The sequence below is a fragment of the Cetorhinus maximus genome, chromosome 6, assembly GCF_964194155.1.
Source record: "Cetorhinus maximus chromosome 6, sCetMax3.hap1.1, whole genome shotgun sequence".
Taxonomy (NCBI): Eukaryota; Metazoa; Chordata; class Chondrichthyes; order Lamniformes; family Cetorhinidae; genus Cetorhinus; species Cetorhinus maximus.
In genome coordinates, this window is record NC_135884.1 from 73392468 (window position 1) to 73413249 (window position 20782).

General features: G+C 45.7%; 1 protein-coding gene across 1 annotated transcript in view; it reads left to right on the forward strand.

The window, feature by feature from the left end:
• The first annotated feature begins 4282 nt into the window (after positions 1–4282).
• The window catches only part of abhd14b (abhydrolase domain containing 14B), a 35484-nt gene continuing 18984 nt past the window's right edge, over positions 4283–20782 (forward strand). Inside the window, exons 1-2 of the mRNA XM_078543852.1 lie at positions 4283–4398; positions 15612–15849. Coding sequence (XP_078399978.1) covers positions 15642–15849 — 208 coding nt within the window. The 5' untranslated portion in view covers positions 4283–4398; positions 15612–15641. The remainder of the gene's footprint in view (positions 4399–15611; positions 15850–20782) is intronic.

The following is a 20782-nucleotide window of genomic DNA, read 5'->3' on the forward strand; positions in this document are numbered from 1 at the left end:
AACAGTTGAAGAGTAAGTAATTAATCAATAGATGTATTGGCAATGCTGGTAATATAACCTGAAACAGAAAGTGTGTAATGTTTTATGTTTTACAATTACACATAATTAACACTTGATTTTAAATACACTAATTGTACATTAGGAGAATTCTGTACATTGTAAGGTGTCCCTCACACCAGGCTGGAAAGGGAATTGTGCTGGAACTGAAGCCTTCATAGCCTTGGCAAAGCTACACTGAGATTGGTAATGAATGGGGTATTATTCAAGTATGAAACATTTTGAGTAGTCCATTGTATTACTGCATCAGGAGATGCTCACAGGTGTCAGGACCTAATTATAAATCAGCAGACGGTTAAGGTAACCAATTATTGTTTGACGGTTAGGTTAATTCAGGATATGAAAGCGTGAGCTGAGGGTATAAAAATGAAGGTTTTAGGAAGCCATTCTGTTAGCATGTCATCTGGTCAGTGGCCAGAGGTTATCAACATAGACTCATAGATGTTTACAGCACAGGACGAGGCCATTCGGCCCATCGTGTCCGCGCCAGTCAACAAAGATCTGACTACACTTATCCCATTTTCCAGCACTTGGCCCATAGCCCTGGAGGCTCCAGCAACACAAGTGAATATCTAAATATTTTTAAATGTTATGAGAGTTTCTGACTCAACCACCCTTTCAGGCAGTGAGTTCCAGACTCCCACCAACCTCTGGGTGAAAAAATTTCTCCTCAACTCCCCTCTTAACCTTCTCCTCTAACCTTTAATCCATATTCCCTGGTTATTGACCCCTCTACTAATGGAAAAAGTGCCTTCCTATCCACTCTATCTATGCCCCTCATAATCTTATACACCTCTATCAGGTCCCCTCTCAACCTTCGCTGCTCCAAGGAAAACAACCCCAGCCTATCCAATCTTTCTTCATAGTGCAGACCCTCCAGCCCAAGCAGCATCCTGGTGAATCTCCTCTGCACCCCCTCCAGTGCAATCACATCCTTCCTATGATGATGTGACCAGGACTGCACGCAGCACTCCAGTTGTGGCCTAACCAGTGTTTTATACAGTTCCAGCATAACCTCCCTGCTCTTGTATTCTATGCCTCAGCTAATAAAGGCAAGTATGCCTTCTTAACTATCTTATCTACCTGCCCTGCTGCCTTCAGGGATCTGTGGATATGCACACCAAGGTCCCTTTGATCTTCAATACTTTCTAGGGTCCTACCATTCATAATGTAATCCCTGGCCTTGTTAGCCCTCCCCAAGTGCATTACCTCACACTGTTCTGGGTTGAATTCCATTTGCCACTGCTCTGCCCACCTGACCAGTCCATTGATATCCTCCTGCAGTTTACAGCTATCCTCCTCACTATTTACCACCCTACCAATTTTCGCGTCATCCGTGAACTTCTTGTTCATACCCCCTACATTTAAGTCCAAATTATTTATGTACACCACAAACATCAAGGGCCCTAGCACTGAGCCCTGCGGAACCTCACTGGAAACAGCTTCCAATCACAGAAACATCCCTCTACCATCACCCTCTGCTTCCTCCCTCTCAGCCAATTTTTGGATCCAACCTGCCACTTTGTCTTGGATCTCATGGGCTCTTACTTTCTTGACCAGTCTGCCATGAGAGACCTTATCAAAAGCCTTGCTAAAGCCCATGAAGACCACATAAAATGCATTACCCTCATCAACACTCCTGGTTACGTCCTCAAAAAATTCAATCAAATTTATCAAACACGCCCTTCCCTTAACAAATCCATGCTGACTATCCCTGATTAATCCGTGTCTCTCCAAGTGCAGATATATTCTGTCCCTCAGAATTCTTTCTAGTAACTTCCCCACCACTGAGGTTAGACTGACAGCCTGTAATTTCCTGGTCTATCCCTTCGTCTCTTTTTTAATAATGAGACAATGTTAGCAATCCTCCAGTCCTCTGGCACCTCGCCTGTGGCCAGAGAGGATTTAAAAATTACTGCCAGGGCCCCTGATATCTCTTCCCTTGCCTCCCTCAACAGCCTGGGGTACATCTCATCCAGGCCTGCGGATTTATCCACTTTTAAGGCTGCTAAACCCACTAGTGCCTCCTCTCTCTCTATGTTAATGTTAATGTATATGCTAATACTTCACAGTCCTCCACCCTGATGTTTATACCTGCATTGTCCTTTTCCATTGTGAAGACCGACGCAAAGTATTCATTGAGGACTGTACCCATGTCTTCCGGGTCCACACACAGATTACCTCTATGGTCTATAATTTGCCCTACTCTTTCCCTTCAAGCCTTTGCTTCACTTCACACTTTCAGCCTGATCAACCAAGGAAGCCGTGAGGAATCTATTTAGTTAAGTTAAGCTTTCTCCTTTTACTGTTAATTGAAACTTTGTCTCTATCTTTTTAACTTGTTACCTTTTCACTTGTTTAATTGTCAATGTATCTTTTGAATTTACCAGTTGACGTGTTCAGTCTTGCCTGATGGTTGATTCTAGTACGAATCAATTGATTTATTAGATAATTCACAATTGGGGATTTATTGCAAATAACTTGTACCCCATAGTCTAGCAGCTGCATTAATGCCGACGATGAGAGATCAGGGAGGGTGGTCTGCCACAGACTGAGAGCAGCTGCCAGGAGTCTTGCACACAGCTGTATAAAGATCTTTTTGTGGTTGCACACCAACTGTACGTTGACGGAGTGGAAACCCTTGTCTTTGGTGAACCCTGCGTGATCTGGAGGTGCCTTAATTGCCATGTGTGTGAAGTCAATGAGGTGTGTAACTGTGGGAAGCTACCCGGAGACGTTAACCCGAGCGCCCTCTCGTTCTGACTGGCATCATCGTGGGCAAAGTTGACATAATTGGCATATCTGGCAAACAAATCATCAGTTGTCAGTCTTGTGAATTTTTGAGCTGCTGACTGAGATCTGACAAATATCTCCAGCACAGAGGATCCAGAGGCGAAGGAGTTGAGGGCAGTGGTGACTTTGACAATCACTGGCAAAGTGTGGGCATCAGGTCCAGTTGGCAGCAGGTCTTGTTCCAGAAGCACCAGCTATCTGTCACCACCTGACTTGAGACTCTGAACACTGGTGTTCCGACTTGTCGAGGAAGCTGATCATCTGGCTGTAGACCCTGTGGCTACCTGTGAGCTGCACCTCTCTGCTGGTCCCCCCTCTCCTGTGGAGCCACAGGCTGTTGCTGCAGCTGGTGCTGTTCCTGATCATCTTGGTCCTCATCTAAGCTCCAATCAAAGGCAATGTAGAGGCCACCCTGGTGATTTGCTAACTGAGAGTTGCAAAATGCAGATCAGAGCCCCCAATCCTTCAATGTATAGATGATAGCTCCAAAGTTATGGAGACATCTACAAAGCATTGATTAAACCACCAAAGTGTGCAAATTAACCTTTCAGCTCAAATACTGCAAACAAACCCTTTCCTACATGCAGGAAAGGAAGTATCTGTGAGAATTTATTTATATATTTCCCTGACATGGCTTAGTCCCTTCAATGGCCTTGCTTTCACTGGCAGATTCTCAAAATAACATTTCACTAAATGAGCAATTAACATATCATAAGTGGTAACAATCCCTCCTGAGAGGGTTGTTTGCACACAATCAATGGCGGGCCAGTGAAATGGGAAGGTTGGTGGGTTGGAGCCTGGTCCTCAATGGTTGATTTTAACCATCTCCACCACTGCCCCCTGCCACTCCCACCCCCCCGGCATTGGCTCAGAACCCACAGGCTCCTGCTGATTAAAATTCAGCCCAGCAAGAAAGCTGCACTTAGCTCTGGGGAATGAAGTAGAGTATGGTTATTGGGAGGGCATATTGTTAATAGTGATCATAATATAATTAGGTTAGTTAGGGAAAGGGACAAAATTATGAGGAGTTTTGGTAACAGCAAGTAGGGAGCAACTAGCTGCTTCTTCTGACATATGGGTCAGTAACCAGAGGTCACAGATTTAAAACAACTGGCAAAAGAACCAGATGGAAAGTGAGAAATTTCTTCACACAGAGGATTGTTAAGATCCAGAACATATTCCCAATGTGGTGGAATCAGATTCCATAGGGACTTCCAAAAGACAATTGGACATAGAGTTGAAGAGCACTAGCTTGCAGGGTTATGAAGAAAAAGCTGGGGCATGGTACTAAATTGATCAGCTCTGTCAAAGAACTAGCGCAGATATGCTGAGCAGGATAGCTTCCATCAGTGCCGGAAGAGGATGGAGCAAGCTCTTTGTTTTAGCTCTTTGCTGATAACTGCCTATGGTCATGGTGTCTCCAGGCAGCAGAGGGCGCTGGTGCCAGTTTCTCCATTCCTCTTCTGTTTCTTCCTGAACTAGTTACAGAATCAGCAGAGGCAGACATCAGCAAATTGTCCAACTTCACGCACTCGCTCCAAGAGTTAGGTTTGTGCAACTTCTCTGCTCACTTTCTGTCACTCCAGCAGTCTGAACGTTTTTTACAATGTCTAATAACACTGCTCAGCTTTGATCTGAACCTGTTGCCAGTGCAGAGGGAGCTTTACTCTGTGTCTCACCCCGTGCTGTCCCTGCCCTGGGAGTGTTTAATGGGGCAGTGTAGAGGGAGCTTTACTCTGTATCTAACCCCGTGCTGTACCTGCCCTGGGAGTGTTTGATGGGGCAGTGTAGAGGGAGCTTTACTCTGTATCTAACCCCGTGCTGTCCCTGCCCTGGGAGTGTTTGATGGGGACAGTGTAGAGGGAGCTTTACTCTGTATCTAACCCCGTGCAGTCCCTGCCCTGGGAGTGTTTGATGGGGACAGTGTAGAGGGAGCTTTACTCTGTATCTAACCCCGTGCAGTCCCTGCCCTGGGAGTGTTTAATGGGGCAGTGTAGAGGGAGCTTTACTCTGTATCTAACCCCGTGCTGTATCTGCCCTGGGAGTGTTTGATGGGGCAGTGTAGAGGGAGCTTTACTCTGTATCTAACCCCGTGCTGTCCCTGCCCTGGGAGTGTTTGATGGGGACAGTGTAGAGGGAGCTTTACTCTGTATCTCACCCCGTGCTGTCCCTGCCCTGGGAGTGTTTAATGGGGCAGTGTAGAGGGAGCTTTACTCTGTATCTAACCCCGTGCAGTCCCTGCCCTGGGAGTGTTTAATGGGGCAGTGTAGAGGGAGCTTTACTCTGTATCTAACCCCGTGCTGTCCCTGCCCTGGGAGTGTTTGATGGGGACAGTGTAGAGGGAGCTTTACTCTGTATCTAACCCCGTGCTGTACCTGCCCTGGGAGTGTTTGATGGGGACAGTGTAGAGGGAGCTTTACTCTGTATCTAACCCCGTGCTGTCCCTGCCCTGGGAGTGTTTGATGGGGACAGTGTAGAGGGAGCTTTACTCTGTAACTAACCCCGTGCTGTACCTGCCCTTGGAGTGTTTGATGGGGAGGGTGTAGAGGGAGCTTTACTCTGTATCTAACCCTGTGCTGAACCTGTCCTGGGAGCGTTTGATCATGATTTCCGAGCTGGTTCTTGGCCTGTCGGCTCCCTGGGGAGCTGAAGAACAGAGGAATTAGGGGCAGGTGTATGTCATTTGGCCCCTAGAGCCAGTCCTACCGTTTGAGATTATGACATATGTGGCTGTGGCCTTAACCTGTCTGCGCCCTCATAACCGTTAACTCAGTTGATGATCAAAAATCTGCTGAACTCAGTCTTGAATATATTCATTGATGCAGCCTGCACTGATCTCTGGGGTGGAGACCCCTAATTTTTATGCTCTCTTCCCTAGTTCTAGTCTCTCCCACAAGGTGAAACGTCTTCTCAGCATCCACCCTGTCAAGTATCCTCAGCATCTTATATGTTTCAATAAGATCAGATATAGGATAACTGGTCTATAGTTTCCAGTTCTGAAGAGTCATACGGACTCGAAACGTTAGCTGTGTTTCTCTCCACAGATGCTCCCAGACTTACTGAGTTTTTCCAGCATTTCCAGTGTTTTTATTACTATAATTTCCTGCTTTCTGTATCCCTCCTTTCTTGAATCGAGGTGTTACACTAATGACTTTTCCAATCAGCTCATCACGATGTTGATCTGCTGCTCTTTCTCCCATTTAAATCCTCTCGTCTGCTGTTTAAGTCCCCCTCATTCTAACGGTGAGTGGATTTTCACCCAAATTTCAAGTTTAAACAGCCTCAGTCCGTTGGTTCAAACCCACCTGCCGACTTTACCTCGTGAACTTCAGTAAAAATCTGGAAAAGAGCTGGATGTGGATTTTCTTTTGAATGTGGCTTCAAATTTCTGGACTTCTCTGGAGATCAAGCCCACATTTCTGGACTGGATTACATTAAAGATGCTGTGAGACTCGGCCTTCTGTCTATAATCTGCATTGTTTTTGATCTTTGACGTGTGAAATGGAAGAATCTTAACCTATGTCATCACTCAAGCTTGGCCTCAAATTCCTGGACTCCCCCAACACCAGGTCTGCTCTGGACTACACTTCCTGAGACCCGGCTTCTGCCCCCGGTTTGAGTTGCTGCTCTTTATTTAAAGTGTCTTGGATCCGTCTGCTGCCCATCCCCCACTATTGTTGTGAGTGAGAGACTCCAGCTTCCTGCTGAGCCTGTGCCTGGTTTGACTGGTTTTTCAGCTCCAGTCTGTTCCTGGACAGAATATTCAGAAAGGGAACTGCTCCTGCTGCTTTTGGATTTCATGCTGCTCTCCAACTTTGTAACAACTGAATCTGTACATCCCCTGGACCTTCCTTCTTATGAAAATGCCTCCATCAGGTTCATCCTCAGGTAATTGACCCCTCAAACAGCGTCTGGATTTCACTCGTTATTCCTGGCTTCGAACATGGACAGCAGCTCATTGATAACTCCGAGCTGACTGCACCCTTCCTTAGTCATCAATATTCCCCCACAGGACCACCGATTTTAACTTTGGACTACTTCCTATGATCAACATCTATTTCTGATTGCCTGTTTAGTTTCTCATGTTTTTATGTATCCAGATTTATTACTTTTAGGTAACTTGCACTCTCCCCTGCGTCTTATCCTATGTTCATTTTGGCTGCAGCTCTGGATCTGAGCCCATTACTTTTGCTCTTTCCCTCTTTTTTAACTTCTTTTCTCTCTACCTCTCTTAGGCCCTCTCTCTCATCGTCATGTCTCCTTTCGCTTCTCCACTCTCAGGTATGCTTCCCCCCCCCCACCCCCACCACAATTCCCTACCCCAATTCTTCAGTACTCCTCAACTTTCCTGCTCTCTCGATACCATCCCAGGCTTGAGGCCCTCTTGGATAAGCTACAGTTTCTCTTGGTGCCTCACTTGGCATCCTCTGACAGGCTCATTGAGGCACACGGTGCTGGCTCATCACCAACAGCAACCCCAAGTGCCACACCCGCTCTCTCATTGACCTTCTCACCCAGTGCGCCTGCTGGAGGCGAATCTTGCCAAACTCTTCCCTGTCAAACTCACTCCTCCCACTTCTGATCCTGTGGATGCTGCCAGTGAATCAGCTCTCACCATCCTTCTACACACCTCCTTCCAGATATCTGTGCACATGTGAACAAAGGCCTTGACATCCATGAACTTACTGTGGATGATTGCATCAACATCATAGCCCTAACGGAAACCTGGCTGAGGAATGATGACGCCTTCCCCCTTAATGAAGCCTCTCTATCTGACTACATCTACCACCTCTCTCCTCATCATAACAAGCGCAGTGGCAGTATGGCGCTTGTCACCAGATCACACCTCGGCCTGATCTCATCCACCAACTCCTTTAGCACCTTCTCCTCCTTTAAGCATCTCACCTTGTCCCACCTCTCTCACATCTCATTCAAAATCATCATTTTCCCAAGTACAATAAATATTTTCTCACCAGGATTTCTTTGCTATTTTCTTCCCTCAGCCTCTGAACCAAACGACTTCTCATCCTCAGTGATTTCAACCTCCATCTCAACTCATCAAGCTCTCTGTCTCCTCTGAGTTCACGGCCATCTTATCCTCCGTAAATCTCTCCTTCCATGTAAACTCCCCAACCCATATTCATTGCCACACCCCTTGACCTTACCGCAGTCTGGCTACTCACATAGTTTCAGTTGTAGATAAGGACATCTCTGATAACTTGTATTACTCTCCACCCACATCCTTCTTCCACGCCCCAACCCTACCTCTTTCTGTATCCATACCTGGAAAAAGCTATACCCAAATTCACTTACATATATCCATTCAAAATCACAACTATCTATCCTTTGGCCATCTGTTCGCCACAACATTCCTGCAGCTACTGATTTACTCAACCACCCCCTCACCTTCACTTTTGACATCCTAATCCCTGATAAAACCATTATTCCTTCTCACCCTGGTCGTTCCTTCTGATGAGCTTCCAACCTCATATTTGTGCTACCAATAAGAGTGCCTGTTTCCACCTCTGTAACATCGTCCCATCGGCCTTCATCTCTGCTCGCTTAAGTCCAAGGGATGCAGAATTGAAAGGATATGGCGGACAATTTGTTTAGCCATTTGCTACCAGATCTGGCTGGATCAATTAAAACACTATTGGGTCCTGTTCTCATCTGCTAAATCTGATCACTTTTGCAGGATCATCCTGGAATGCAACCCCTGGTTTCTTTTCTCTACTGTAAATGATCTCCTTAAACTCCTCCCTCCTGTTCCCTCCACCTTCATCTCCCACAATAAGTGTGAGGAGATCATGGACTTGTCACTAAGATCAAGATAATCTGATCAGCTGCTTCTGCCGTGTCACCCCCTTCTTCTAGCCCAATGGGCCAAACCTCCTCTAGCCCTGAGATCTCCCATCTCTCCTTATGCCCTCTCTGGGCTCATCTTGTCCATGAGACCCACCTCTTGTTCCCTCAATCCGATTTCCACTAAACTGTTGATCACCTAACTTCTCCTGGTCCCCATGTTAGTTGAGATTTCAAACAGTTCTCTCTCTTCAGATGTTGTCCCTCTCTCCTTTAAATCTGCCATCATCACCCCTCTTCTCCAAAAACCAACCCTGACCTCACTGTCCATGCAAACTACTGTTCCATCTCCACCCTCCCTTTCCCCTCCAAAATCCTTGAACATGCTGTCGCCTTCAAATCTGTTCCCATCTTTCCCAGAACTCCATGTTTGGATCCTGTCAATCAAGTTCCCACCTCTGCCACAGCATCGTAACAACTCTTGTCAAAGTCACAAATGACATCCTATGTGACTGTGATAAAGGTAAACTTTCCCTCCTCATTCTTCCTGACCTGTCTGCACCCTTTGACATGATTGACCGCACCATCCTCCTCCAACACCTCTCCACTGTCATTCAGCTGGTTCCATTCTTACTGATTCAATCATAGCCAGAAAATTACTTGCAATGGTTTCCCTTCCTGTTCCCTCACTGCTCCCTCTGCTCTCCGCTAGGTTGTATCCTTGTCTCCCTCCTACTTCTCATGCACATTCTGCCCCTTAGCAATATCATCCAGCATTAGTTTTCACACATCCACCAAGACATCCATTGCTCTGCCTCACCACCACCTCTCTCGATTCCTCCACTCTTGCTAAATCATCAGACTGTTTATCCTACATCCAGTACTGGATGAGCAGAAATTTCCACCAATTAAATGTTGGAAATACTGAAGCCATTATTTTCAGTCCCCATCCAAACTGTATCTAACCCCAGCTTGTACCTGTCCTGGGAAGTGTTTGATGGGGACAGTGTAGAGGGAGCTTTACTCTGTGTTTAACCCCGTGCTGTACCTGCCCTGGGAGTGTTTGATGGGGACAGTGTAGAGGGATCTTTACTCTGTATCTAGCCCTGTGCTGTACCTGCCCTGGGAGTGTTTGATGGGGACAGTGTAGAGGGATCTTTACTCTGTATCTAACCCGTGCTGTACCTGTCCTGGAAGTGTTTGATGGAGACAGTGTAGAAGGAGTTTTACTCTGTATCTAGCCCTGTGCTGTACCTGTCCTGGGGGTGTTTGATGGGGACAGTGTAGAGGGATCTTTACTCTGTATCTAACCCCGTGCTGTACCTGCCCTGGGAGTGTTTGATGGGGACAGTGTAGAGGGATCTTTACTCTGTATCTAACCCCGTGCTGTACCTGCCCTGGGAGTGTTTGATGGGGACAGTGTAGAGGGATCTTTACTCTGTATCTAGCCCTGTGCTGTACCTGCCCTGGGAGTGTTTGATGGGGACAGTGTAGAGGGATCTTTACTCTGTATCTAACCCGTGCTGTACCTGTCCTGGAAGTGTTTGATGGAGACAGTGTAGAAGGAGTTTTACTCTGTATCTAGCCCTGTGCTGTACCTGTCCTGGGGGTGTTTGATGGGGACAGTGTAGAGGGATCTTTACTCTGTATCTAACCCCGTGCTGTACCTGCCCTGGGAGTGTTTGATGGGGACAGTGTAGAGGGATCTTTACTCTGTATCTAACCCCAGCTTGTATCTGTCCTGGGAAGTGTTTGATGGGGACAGTGTAGAGGGATCTTTACTCTGTATCTAACCCCAGCTTGTATCTGTCTGGGGAAGTGTTTGATGGGGACAGTGTAGAGGAAACTTTACTCTGTACCTAACCCTGTGCTGTGCAAATAAGAGAAGCAAAGAAGGAGTCTGAAAAAAGACTGACAGCCAATGTGAAGGGAATCCCAAAATCTTCTATAGGCACATAAATAGTAAAAGGTTGGTAAAAGGACGAGAAGGGTCGATTAGGGACCATAAAGGAAATTTACACATGGAGGCAGAGGATATTAAATTAATACTTTGCATCTGTTGTAGCCTAGGAAGAAGAAGAGAAGGTAATTCAGACACTGAAGGATTTGAAATTGATAAAGACGAGGTACTGGATGGGCTATGTATACTTAAAGCTGATAAGATGCCTGGACTGGATGGGATGCATCCAAGGATACTGAGGGAAGTGAGAGTGGAAATTGCAGAGGCACTGACCATAATTTTTCAGCCTTCCTTAGACTCAGGGGTGGTGCCAGAGGACTGGAGAATTGCAAATGTTACACCCTTGTTCAAAAAAAAGGGTATAAGGACAAGCCAGCAACTTACCAGGATGCTGCCTGGGCTGGAGGGTCTGAGCTATAAGGAAAGATTGGATAGGCTGGGGTTGTTTTCCTTGGAGCAGCGAAGGTTGAGAGGGGACCTGATAGAGGTGTATAAGATTGAGGGGCATAGATAGGGTGGATAGGAAGGCACTTTTTCCATTAGTAGAGGGGTCAATAACCAGGGGGCATAGATTTAAGGTAAGACGTAGAAGGCTAAGAGGGGGGCTGAGGAGAAATTTTTTCACCCAGAGGGTGGTGGGGGCCTGGAACTCACTGCCTGAAAGGGTGGTTGAGTCAGAAACTCTCATAACATTTAAGAAATATTTAGATATTCACTTGTGTGCCAGAGCCTCCAGGGCTATGGGCCAAGTGCTGAAAAATGGGATAAGTGTAGTCAGATCTTTGTTGACCGGCGTGGGCATGATGGGCTGAATGGCCTCCTTCTGTGCTGTAAATGCCTATGAGTCTACAGGCCAGTCAGTTTAACTTTGGTGGTGGGGAAGCTTCTAGAAACAATAGTTCGGGTCAAAATTAATAGTCACATGGACAAATGCGGGTTAATTAAGGAAAGTCAACATGGATTTTCTGAGGGCAAATCATGTTTGACTAACTTGTTGGAGTTTTTTGAGGAAGTAACAGAGAGGGTTAATGAGGGCAATGCTGTTAATGTGGTGTACATGGACTTCCAAAAGGCGTTTGATACAGTGCCACACAAAAGACTTGTGGGCAAAGTGGAATAAAAGGACAGTAGCAACATGGATATGTAATTGGCTGGAGAGCAGGAGATGAAGAATAGTGGTTAACAGATGTATTTCAGGCTGGAGGAAGGTTTGTAGTGGAGTTCCCCTGGGGTTGGTGTTGGAACACTTGCTTTTCCTGATATATAATGACCTAGATTTTGGTGTGTAGGGGACAATTTCAAAGTTTTTGAATGATACAAACTTGGAAGCTTTGTGAACTGTGAGGAGGGTGGTGTGGAACTTCAAAGGGACATAGACAAGTTGGTGGAGTGGGCAGATAGGTGGCAGATGAAGTTCAATGTGGAGAAATGTGAAGTGATTCACTTTGGTAGGAAGAACATGGAGAGATATTATAAAATAAAGGGTACAATACTAAAGTGGGTGCAGGAGCAGAGGGATCTGGGTGTATATGTGCATAAATCATTGAAGGTGGCAGGGCAGGTTGAGAGAGCGATTAATAAAGCATACAGTATCCTAGGCTTTATTAATAGCAGCATAGAGTACAAGAGCAAGGGGTTATGCTGAATTTGTATAAGTCATTAGTTCAGCCTCAGCGGGAATATTATGTCCAGTTCTGGGTGCCGCACTTTAGGAAGATATGAGGGCATTAGAGGGGGTGCAGAAAAGATTCTCTAGAATGATTCCAGAGATGAGCAACTTCACTTATGAAGATAGATGGGAGAAGTTAGGACTGTTTTCCTTAGAGAAGAGAAGGCTGAGAGCAGATTTGATAGAAGTATTAAAAATCATGAGTGGTCCAACCATGGTTAACAAAAGAAATTAAGAGTAGTATTAAATCCAAAGAGGAGTCACATAAAGTTGCCAGAAAAAGCAAGCCTGAGGATTGGAAGCAGTTTAGAATTCAGCAAAGGAGGACCAAGAGATTGATTAAAGGGGGAAAAATAGAGTATGAGAGTAAACTTGCAAGGAACATAAAAGCAGACTGTAAAAATTCCTGTAAGTATGTAAAAAGGAAAAGATTAGTGAAGACAAATGTAGGTCCCTTACAGTCTGAAACAGGAGAATTTATAATAGAAAACACGGAAATGGCAGAACAATTAAACAACTACTTTCGTTCTGTCTTCACAGAGGAAGACACAAATAACTTCCCAGAAATACTAGGGAGCCAAGGCTCTAGTGAGAAAGAGGAATTGAAGGAAATTAGTATTACGAAAACAATAGTGCTGGAGAAATTAATGAGACTGAAAGCTGATAAGTCCCCAGGGTCTGATAATCTACATCCCAGGGTACTAAAGGAGGTGGCCATGGAAATAGTGGATGCGTTGGTTGTCATCTTCCAAAATTCTGTAGATTCTGGAACAATCCCAGCAGATTGGAGAGTGGCAAATGTAACCCCACTATTAAAAAATGAGGGAGGGAGGGAGAAAACAGCGATTAACAGACCAGTTAGCCAAACCTCAGTAGTAAGGAAAATGCTAGGATGTGATAACACGACACTGAGAAAATATGAACAGGATGAGACAAAGTCAACATGGATTTATGAAAGGGAAATCATGTTTGACAAACCTACTGGAGTTTTTTGAGGATGTAACTTGCAGAATAGATAAGGGAGAATCAGTGGATGTGGTGTATTTGGATTTTCAGAAAACTTTTGATAAAGTCCCACATAAGAGGTTAGTGTGCAAAATTAAAGCACATGGGATTGGGGGTAATATATTGTCATGGATTGAGAATGCGTTAGCAGACAGGAAACAGATTAGGAATAAATGGGTCTTTTTCGGAGTGGCAGGCAGTGACTAGTGGGTACCACAGGGATCAGTGCTTGGGCCCCAGCTATTCACAATATATATCAATGATTTGGATGAGGGAACCAAATGTAATATTTCCAAGTTTGCTGATGACATGAAACTTGGTGGGAATGTGAGTGGTGAGGAGGGTGTTAAGAGGCTTCAAGGCAATTTAGACAAGTTGAGTGAGTGGGCAAATACATGGCAGATGCAGAATAACGTGGATAAGTGTGAACTTATCCACTTTGGTAGGAAAAACAGAATGGCAGAGTATTATTTAAATAGTGATAGATTGAGAAATGTTGATGTACAAAGGGACCTGGGTGTCCTTGTACACCAGTCACTGAAAGCAAGTATGCAGGTGCAGCAAGCAGTTAAGAAGGCAAATGGTATGTTGGCTTTCATTGTGAGAGGACTTAAGTACAGGAGCAAGGGTGCCTTACTGCAGCTGTACAGGGCTTTGGTGAGACCACATCTGGAGTATTGTGTGCAGTTTTGGTCTCCTTGCCTAAGAAAAGATACACTTGCCATAGAGGGAGTGCAGTGAAGGTTCACCAGACTGATTCCTGGGATGGCAGGTTTGTAGTATGAGGAAAGATTGGGCTGACTAGGCCTGAATTCACTGGAGTTTAGAAGAATGAGAGGGGATCTCATTAAAACGTATAAAATTCTGACAGGGCTGGGCAGACTTGATGCAGGGGTGATGTTTCCTTTGGCTGGGGTGTCTAGAACAGGGTCACAGTCTCAAGATACAGGGTAGGCCATTTAGGACTGAGATGAGGAGAAACTTCTTCACTCAGAGGGTGGTGAACCTGTAGAATTCTCTACCACAGTAGGCTATGGAGGAGAAGTAACTGAATATATTTAAGAAGCAAATAGATTTCTAGACTCTAAAGGTGTCAAGGGGTATGGGGGGAGCGTGGGAGTAAGGCGTTGGGATAGGGGATCGTATTGAATGGTGGAGCAGGCTCGCGGGGCCAAATTACCTACTCCTGCTCCTATTTTCTATATTTCTAGGCTTGGACAGAGTAGATAGGGAGAAACTGTCCCACTCATGAAAGGATCGAGAACAAGAGGGCACAGATTTAAAGTAATTAGTAAAATAAGCAAAATTGATACGAGAAAATGTTTTATTCAGCGAGTGGTTAAGGATTGGAATGCACTGCCTGAGGGTGTGGTGGAGGCGGTTTAACTGAAGCATTCAAAAGGGAATTAGACTGTTATCTGAAAAGGAAGGATGTGCAGGGTTAGGGAGAGAAGGTGGGAGGATGACATGAGGTGAACTGCTCACCCGGAGAGCTGGTGTAGACACGATGGGCTACCTAACCTTCTCCTGCATTATAACAACTCTGTGATTCTGCCCTGGGAGTGTTTGATGGGGACAGTATAGAGGGAGCTTTACCCTGTATCTAACCCCGTGCTGTACCTGCCCTGGGAGTGTTTGATGGGGACAGTTTAGAGGAAGCTTTACCCTTATCTAACCCTGTGTTGTACCTGTCCTGGGAGTGTTTGATGGGGACATTATAGAGGGAGCTTTACTCTGAATCTAACCCCGTGCTTTACCTGCCCTGGGACTGTTTGTTGGGGACGGTGTAGAGGGAGATTTACTCTGTATCTAATCCTGTGCTGTACCGGTCCTGGGAGTATTTGATGGGGACAGTGTAGAGGAAGCTTTACTCTGTATCTAACCCCGTGCTGTACCTGCCCTGGGAGTGTTTAATGGGGACAGTGTAGAGGGAGCTTTTCTCTGTATCTAACCCCGTGCTGTACCTGTCCTGGGAATGTTTGATAGGGACAGTGTAGAGGGAGCTTTACTCTGTATCTAACACCGTGCTGTACCTGCCCTGGGAGTGTTTGATGGGGACGGTGTAGAGGGAGATTTACTCTGTATCTAACCCTGTGCTGAACCTGTCCAGCGAGTGTTTGATGGGGACAGTGTAGAGGAAGCTTTACCCTTATCTAACCCCGTGCATTACTTGTTCTGGGAGTGTCTAATGGGGACGGCGTAGAGTGAGCTTTACTCTGTATCTAACCCCGTGCTGTACCTGTCCTGGGGGCGTTTGATGGGGACAGTGGAGAGGAAGCGTTACTATGTATCTAACCCCATGCTGACCATTGGTTCATGTTGTAGGATGCAGTAGAGCAGCAACAGCTGGAAACCATGGCGAGTATTGAGACTAAGGAAGGCACCGTGCAACTTGAAGGGCAGCAGCTGTTTTACCGTCAGATGACACCCACTGAACAACCTCCCAGACTCTCTGTCCTGCTGCTCCATGGCATTCGCTTCTCCTCCGAGACTTGGTTGAATCTTGGCACCCTCCAGAAGTTGGCAGAGGCTGGGTACCAGGCAATCGCTATCGACTTACCAGGTCTGGTAGCTGGTTACCCATGATCAGTACACACATGGGGGGATTATGATGCTGATAGGGAAGAAAGTAGTCTGCGCAAAGTGAAGCAGTGTGTGCTGTTTGGTTCCAAATCCTCAAACTCTCTCCTTAACAGCACAACGCGTGGACTGCAGCGATTCAAGGTGGCAGCTCACCATCACCTTCTCAAAGACAATTAGGGATGGGTAATAAATGCTGTCCTAGCCAACGACGCCAACATTACATGAATGAATAGTTAAAAAAGAAGTTCTTGCAGATCTCTCAGAGAACAAAAACAGCGAGACTCCTGGAGAGAGAGGTTAAAACAGCGAGACTCCTGGAGAGAGAGGTTAAAACAGCGAGAGTTCAGGAGAGGTTAAAACAGCGAGACTCCTGGAGAGAGAGGTTAAAACAGCGAGAGTTCAGGAGAGAGAGGTTAAACCAGCGAGACTTCGGGAGAGAGAGGTTAAAACAGCGAGACTCCTGGAGTGAGAGGTTAAACCAGCGAGACTTCGGGAGAGAGGGGTTAAAACAGCGAGACTCCTGGAGTGAGAGGTTAAAACAGCGAGACTCCAGGAGAGAGAGGTTAAAACAGCGAGACTCCAGGAGAGGTTAAAACAGCGAGACTCCAGGAGAGGTTAAAACAGCGAGACTCCAGGAGAGGTTAAAACAGCGAGACTTCGGGAGAGAGAGGTTAAACCAATGAGACTTCAGGAGAGAGAGGTTAAACCCATGAGACTTTAGGAGAGAGAGGTTAAAACAGCGAGACTCCAGGAGAGAGAGGTTAAAATAGCGAGAGTTCAGGAGAGAGAGGTTAAAACAGCGAGACTCCGGGACAGAGAGGTTAAAACAGCGAGACTCCTGGAGAGAGAGGTTAAAACAGCGAGACTCCAGGAGAGAGAGGTTAAAACAGCGAGACTTCGGGAGAGAGAGGTTAAAGCAGCGAGACTCCAGGAGAGAGTGGTTAAAACAGCGAGACTCCAGGAGAGAGAGGTTAAAACAGCGAGACTCCAGGAGTGAGAGGTTAAAACAGCGAGAGTTCATGAGAGAGAGGTTAAACCAGCGAGACTCCGGGAGAGAGAGGTTAAAGCAGCGAGACTCCAGGAGAGAGTGGTTAAAACAGCGAGACTCCTGGAGAGAGAGGTTAAAACAGCGAGACTCCTGGAGAGAGAAGTTAAAACAGCGAGAGTTCAGGAGAGGTTAAAACAGCGAGACTCCTGGAGAGAGAGGTTAAAACAGCGAGAGTTCAGGAGAGAGAGGTTAAAACAGCGAGACTCCTGGAGAGAGAGGTTAAAACAGCGAGACTCCGGGAGAGAGAGGTTAAACCAGCGAGACTTCGGCAGAGAGAGGTTAAAACAGCGAGACTCCTGGAGTGAGAGGTTAAACCAGCGAGACTTCGGGAGAGAGAGGTTAAAACAGCGAGACTCCTGGAGTGAGAGGTTAAAACAGTGAGACTCCAGGAGAGAGAGGTTAAAACAGCGAGACTCCAGGAGAGGTTAAAACAGCGAGACTCCAGGAGAGGTTAAAACAGCGAGACTTCGGGAGAGAGAGGTTAAACCAATGAGACTTCAGGAGAGAGAGGTTAAACCCATGAGACTTTAGGAGAGAGAGGTTAAAACAGCGAGACTCCAGGAGAGAGAGGTTAAAATAGCGAGAGTTCAGGAGAGAGAGGTTAAAACAGCGAGACTCCGGGACAGAGAGGTTAAAACAGTGAGACTCCAGGAGAGAGAGGTTAAAACAGCGAGACTCCGGGAGAGAGAGGTTAAAACAGCGAGACTTCGGGAGAGAGAGGTTAAAACAGCGAGACTCCGGGAGAGAGAGGTTAAAACAGCGAGACTCCAGGAGAGAGAGGTTAAAACAGCGAGACTCCGGGAGAGAGAGGTTAAAGCAGCGAGACTTCGGGAGAGAGAGGTTAAAGCAGCGAGACTCCAGGAGAGAGTGGTTAAAACAGCGAGACTCCTGGAGAGAGAGGTTAAAACAGCGAGACTCCTGGAGAGAGAGGTTAAAACAGCGAGACTCCTGGAGAGAGAGGTTAAAACAGCGAAACTCCGGGAGTGAGATGTTAAACCAGCGAGACTCCGGGAGAGAGAGGTTAAAACAGTGAGAGTTCAGGAAAGAGAGGTTAAACCAGCGAGACTCCGGGAGAGAGAGGTTAAAACAGCGAGACTCCGGGAGAGAGAGGTTAAAACAATGAGACTCCTGGAGAGAGAGGTTAAAACAGTGAGAGTTCAGGAGAGAGAGGTTAAACCAGCGAGATTCCGGGAGAGAGAGGTTAAAACAGTGAGAGTTCAGGAGAGAGAGGTTAAACCAGCGAGACTCCGGGAGAGAGAGGTTAAAACAGTGAGAGTTCAGGAGAGAGAGGTTAAACCAGCGAGACTCCGGGAGTGAGAGGTTAAAACAGTGAGAGTTCAGGAGAGAGAGGTTAAACCAGCGAGACTCCGGGAGAGAGAGGTTAAAACATTGAGACTCCGGGAGAGAGAGGTTAAAATACGGAGATTTTGGGACAGAGAGGAAGCCAGGAGTGTCAGTTTTAAAATTTCAGTGAACAGTAAGATCACAGGAAGGCCCAATGTTGATTGGCTGGTGAGTAACTGCTCTTAGGGAGAGTGTGTAAATAGCTGGAAGTTCGAAAAATATTAATTTTGAAATATTTTATTTTTAGTGGTAAAGTTCTATTCTATTACTAAGGATTAAATTAGTACAGTAAATGGTGGTAAGAAGAGGTATTAAATAAAATAAAAAAGGAAAATAATTAAATGATATTAAATGATTAGTTAATTGAAATGTGTTATGGATGGCAGGGCAGATGATGTGTTCTGATTGCAGAATGTCGGAGTTCTGAATGCCAAGGCAACCATACCTGCAGATGGAGGAACTTCGGCTCAGAGTCATTGAGCTGGAGGCTGAGCTGCAGACACTGTGACACACCAGGGAGGGGGAAAGTTACCTGGATACTTTATACCAGGAGGTAGTCACACTCCTTAGGATAGGGTCTTCTGATTTGGTCAGTGGTCAGGGACAGGAGGGTGTGACTGCAAGTGAGGCAGGTAAGGGACCCAGAGGGCAGAGTTGCTGGAGGCTCGGCCCTTGCCATTGTCCAACAGGTTTGAGGTTCTCTCAGCTTGTTTGTATGAGAGTGGGGGCTGCAGGGTGGATGTGCTGATTGGCCATGGCACTGTGGTATAGGAAGCTATTCAAGTGGGGGAGCAAAAAAGGAATGTAGTGTTAGTATGGGACAGCATAGTCAGGGGATAGACACAGTTTCTGCAGCTGAGAGCGAGAATCCAGATGGCTGTGTTGTCTGCCCACGCTGGGGTTCGGTATGTCTGCTCAGGGCTGGTGAGGAACTTACAGTGCGAGGGGGAGGATCCAGCAGTCATTGTCCATGTTGGTACCAATGACATAGATAGGACTAGGAAAGAGGTTCGGCTTAGAGGATATGAGCTTAAGGGCCAAAATAAAATTATTACCTGAGCCACATGGAAATTGGCAGAGGGTAAATAAGATCAGAAAGATGATTGTGTGACTCAAAGATTGGTGTGGGAGAATAGGTTTCGATTCATGGGGCACTGGCACCAGTACTGGGGTAAGAGGGGGCTGTATGTTGGGATGGTCTTCACCTGAACCATGCTGCAACCAATGTCCTGGTGAACTGTATAACCAGTGTGATAGAGAGAACTGTAAATTAAATAGTGGGGGAAAAGGATCATATGAGAAAAGATATAGTAAAGCAAAGGGAAACAACAAAGTAATGCAGCAGGGCAACAATTTGGATAATGAGTTCCAGAGTGTGACAGGAAGGGACAGAATATACAATCTCAAGAGTGCACCAGCAGATGATGCCATAAATGACTTAAAAAAATAAATTTAAGGCCCTGTATCTGAATGCACGTAGCATTTATAACAAAAGGGATGAGTTGTCAGCACAAATAATATGAGCAGCATAAATATGTATGACATGATAGGCATTACAGAGACATGATTGAAAGGTGACCAAGGCTGGGATCTGAATGGTATTTGACATATCAGAACAACAGGAAGCTCAGAAAAGGTGGCTGGATAGCTCTATTAATTAAGGATGACATTAGTTCAGTACTGAGAGAAGACTTTAGCTTGAAAGAGCAAGATGTAGAATCAATTTGGGTAGAGATAATAAATAGTAAAGGTAAGAAGAGGTCACTTGTGGGAGCAGTTTATGGGCCTCCTAACAGTAGTTACAGTGTAGGTCAGAGCATACAGGAAGAAATAAACAGGGTGTGTAAGAAAGGTACCGTGATAACCATCTTTAATCTACATCTAGATTAGCAAAGGTGGCCAGGAAAATGAGTTCAGAGTGCTGTAGGCACAATTTCTTAGGGCAGTACTTTCTAGAGCCAACCAGAAAGCAAGCTATTCTAGACCTGGTAACGTGTAACGAGACAGGATTAAATCAATAACCTCGTGGTAAAGGAGCCTCTAGGTGACAGCGATTGCAATATGATAACATTTCATGTTCAGTTTGAAATGGAGGAGTGTGGGTTCATGACTAGTGTTTTAATCCTAAATAAAGGTAACTATGAGAGCATAAAGGTAGAGTTGGCTAAGCTGAACTGCAAAACTAGGTTAAAGGTAGCACAGTAGAGTTGCAATGGCAGACATTTAAGGAGATATTTAATAACACTCAGAAAAGATTTTATCCCAGTGAGAAAGAAAGGCTCTTTGAGAAGGATGCACCATCCGTGGCTAAATAAGAAAGTTAAAGATAGTATTAAATTGCAAGAAACACTGCACAAAGCTGCAAAGATCAGTGCTAGGTCAGAGGATTGAACAGATTTTAAGAACCAGCAAAGAATGACTAACAAGATAATAAAGAAGCAAAAGGCAAAGTATGAGAGAAAGCTAGCTTGTAACAAAAACAGACAGTTGAAGTTTCTACAAGTATTTGAATAGGAAAAGA